Raw genomic sequence first — 1,935 nt, 5'->3', positions numbered from 1 at the left:
CACCAAAATAAGTCCATTTGAAGAAATAAACTCTGTATAACCCAGTTTTTCTTTTTTTCTTTTTTTTATAACTATTCTCAGCTTGGTTTGGAAGTAAAGAAGTGGGGCTATGAGTAAAATAGGTTGGGAACCGCTGATCTGCACACTGAATGCATTTACTGAAGGGCAAAGTCTAGTTCCACTGCAGAAAAGATGCGATAATTGAGATTAATGTGCAGAGAAGCAGAGCAGGAGGCGAAGGATAGAAGGAGAACAGGTTAAACATTAAACCTGCTTTTAGTTTGTAACTGAAGGAACATCTACACAGAACATGTCTTCCTATTGCTCAGAAGGCTCACAGGGCAACTCGGGACCCTGATAACTGCAACATCACGTTGCAGTGCAGCAGTGGTAGATGCTGACTAAAGAGTCAGGATTACTGCTTATATTAGCTTTGCTGCTTTAGTCTTTGCACACAATTCTTCTTATATTTCTGTCTGGTCCGAAGCGTTGCATAATGATATATTTTGGTTGGCGTACGATTGTGAGCGACAACAAGTTATATCAGGCTGCACCGTTTCTGCACGCCTCAACTGGGGAAACGGTTCCATTAGCTTAACAAGTGCTGCTGCTTGATTGCTGGAGAATCAATACATCTGTGTGCTGGATGCATCTGTCACCCTGCTGGTAGTGATTTGTTGTTGGCTGTTGGCAACAAATGCTTTGTACCTGCAGGGCCTCTTAGCATGTGTGGATGTTTGTGCTCTGGGAGATGAACTACTCTGCTTTTATAATATGTAGAGAGTCATGGATTCAGAACTTGTTCCAGTTTTTCTCGTGTGAAATTTTGATTAAAAGGATTTTTCAGTTTGCGCTGCTTAAAAAGGCACTGTCCTGTGTAAATCTTCTAGTTGAATTTAAAAAAATGGACTTTTCAGAAGCAAAATACAGATATGATTAACTGCAGGTGAAGGGGAAAAAAGAGAGAGTTTCRTGGAAGATGAGTTACTTTAGGAAGAGTGAGTCATCCACAAAGTTTGAAGTTTGAACTAAAAATATGAACGGTTGGGTTTAGCCACACGTTTTTTTCAAAAGCACTCGCTCACAGTTTCCCTTTATGACTAATTTGTTGGACYGTTCAGCTCATGTAAACACAAACATCATGTATCATTCAGAAAAAAAAACTTGATGTGAACGTCTGTTTCCTCAGGAACAATGGCCGTCCCTCCAACATACTCAGACCTAGGAAAATCTGCTAAAGACATCTTCAACAAGGGCTTCGGTGAGTTAAACTTTATGCGTACTTATGTGTTTTCTATAAATCTGTCATGTCACGCAGGCTGTTTGAATATATCATTAACCTTATGCCCTAAAAGTTCATTTTTGTTGCGACGTTTAGAGTCACTCCGTGGAGCAGCAGGATGTTTTYCAGCTTTTCTTTGTAGTTTTGTTTAATTTCCTGCTTGCCTTTTCTCCCCCAGGCTATGGAGTTCTGAAGCTGGACATCAAGACCAAGTCTCAGAATGGTGTTGTGAGTACGATTCACGAGTCTTCAGTTTAGTTATCAGTGTCTGTGTGGTTGTAAACCTGTGTAATGAGTGCTGGCAGTCAGATTATTTTCCTTGCTATAAACTTTAGAACAGTATTTAAAGAAAWCCACAACATTCCTATTGCTTCTATTTTCTGCAGTGCTTTTGTCTAATTTAATGAGCACGGTCAAAGTCAGTATTTTGCAATAGGGACGTCCCGATCAGATACTCAGTATCGGTGGCAGATATGGCCATTTTTTGAAAATCGGGTAGAATCAGATTTAGTCATGTGATCGGGCCGATCCAGTTTTCGCGACAGTTTTCAGCATCATCATGCTTTACAACTGCTGTTAAGAAGTCAAGATGAACACAAGTATGCAACCATGTCCACAGTGTGGGAACACTTTTCAATGGAAAACAATGATGC

General features: G+C 40.2%; 1 protein-coding gene across 1 annotated transcript in view; it reads left to right on the top strand.

Annotated features, from left to right (window-relative positions):
- vdac3 (voltage-dependent anion channel 3) overlaps positions 1-1,510 on the top strand; it is a gene marked incomplete at its 3' end in the record, with an annotated part of 3,223 nt that extends 1,713 nt beyond the window's left edge. Inside the window, 2 exon segments of the mRNA XM_014011791.1 lie at positions 1,190-1,261; positions 1,461-1,510. Of these exon segments, the coding sequence (XP_013867245.1) occupies positions 1,190-1,261; positions 1,461-1,510 (122 nt within the window).
- Between the last annotated feature and the right edge of the window lie 425 nt (positions 1,511-1,935).

The sequence above is a fragment of the Austrofundulus limnaeus genome, unplaced genomic scaffold (genome assembly GCF_001266775.1).
Source record: "Austrofundulus limnaeus strain Quisiro unplaced genomic scaffold, Austrofundulus_limnaeus-1.0 Scaffold84, whole genome shotgun sequence".
Lineage (NCBI taxonomy): Eukaryota > Metazoa > Chordata > Actinopteri > Cyprinodontiformes > Rivulidae > Austrofundulus > Austrofundulus limnaeus.
This window is presented reverse-complemented; position numbering and strand designations above follow the sequence as displayed.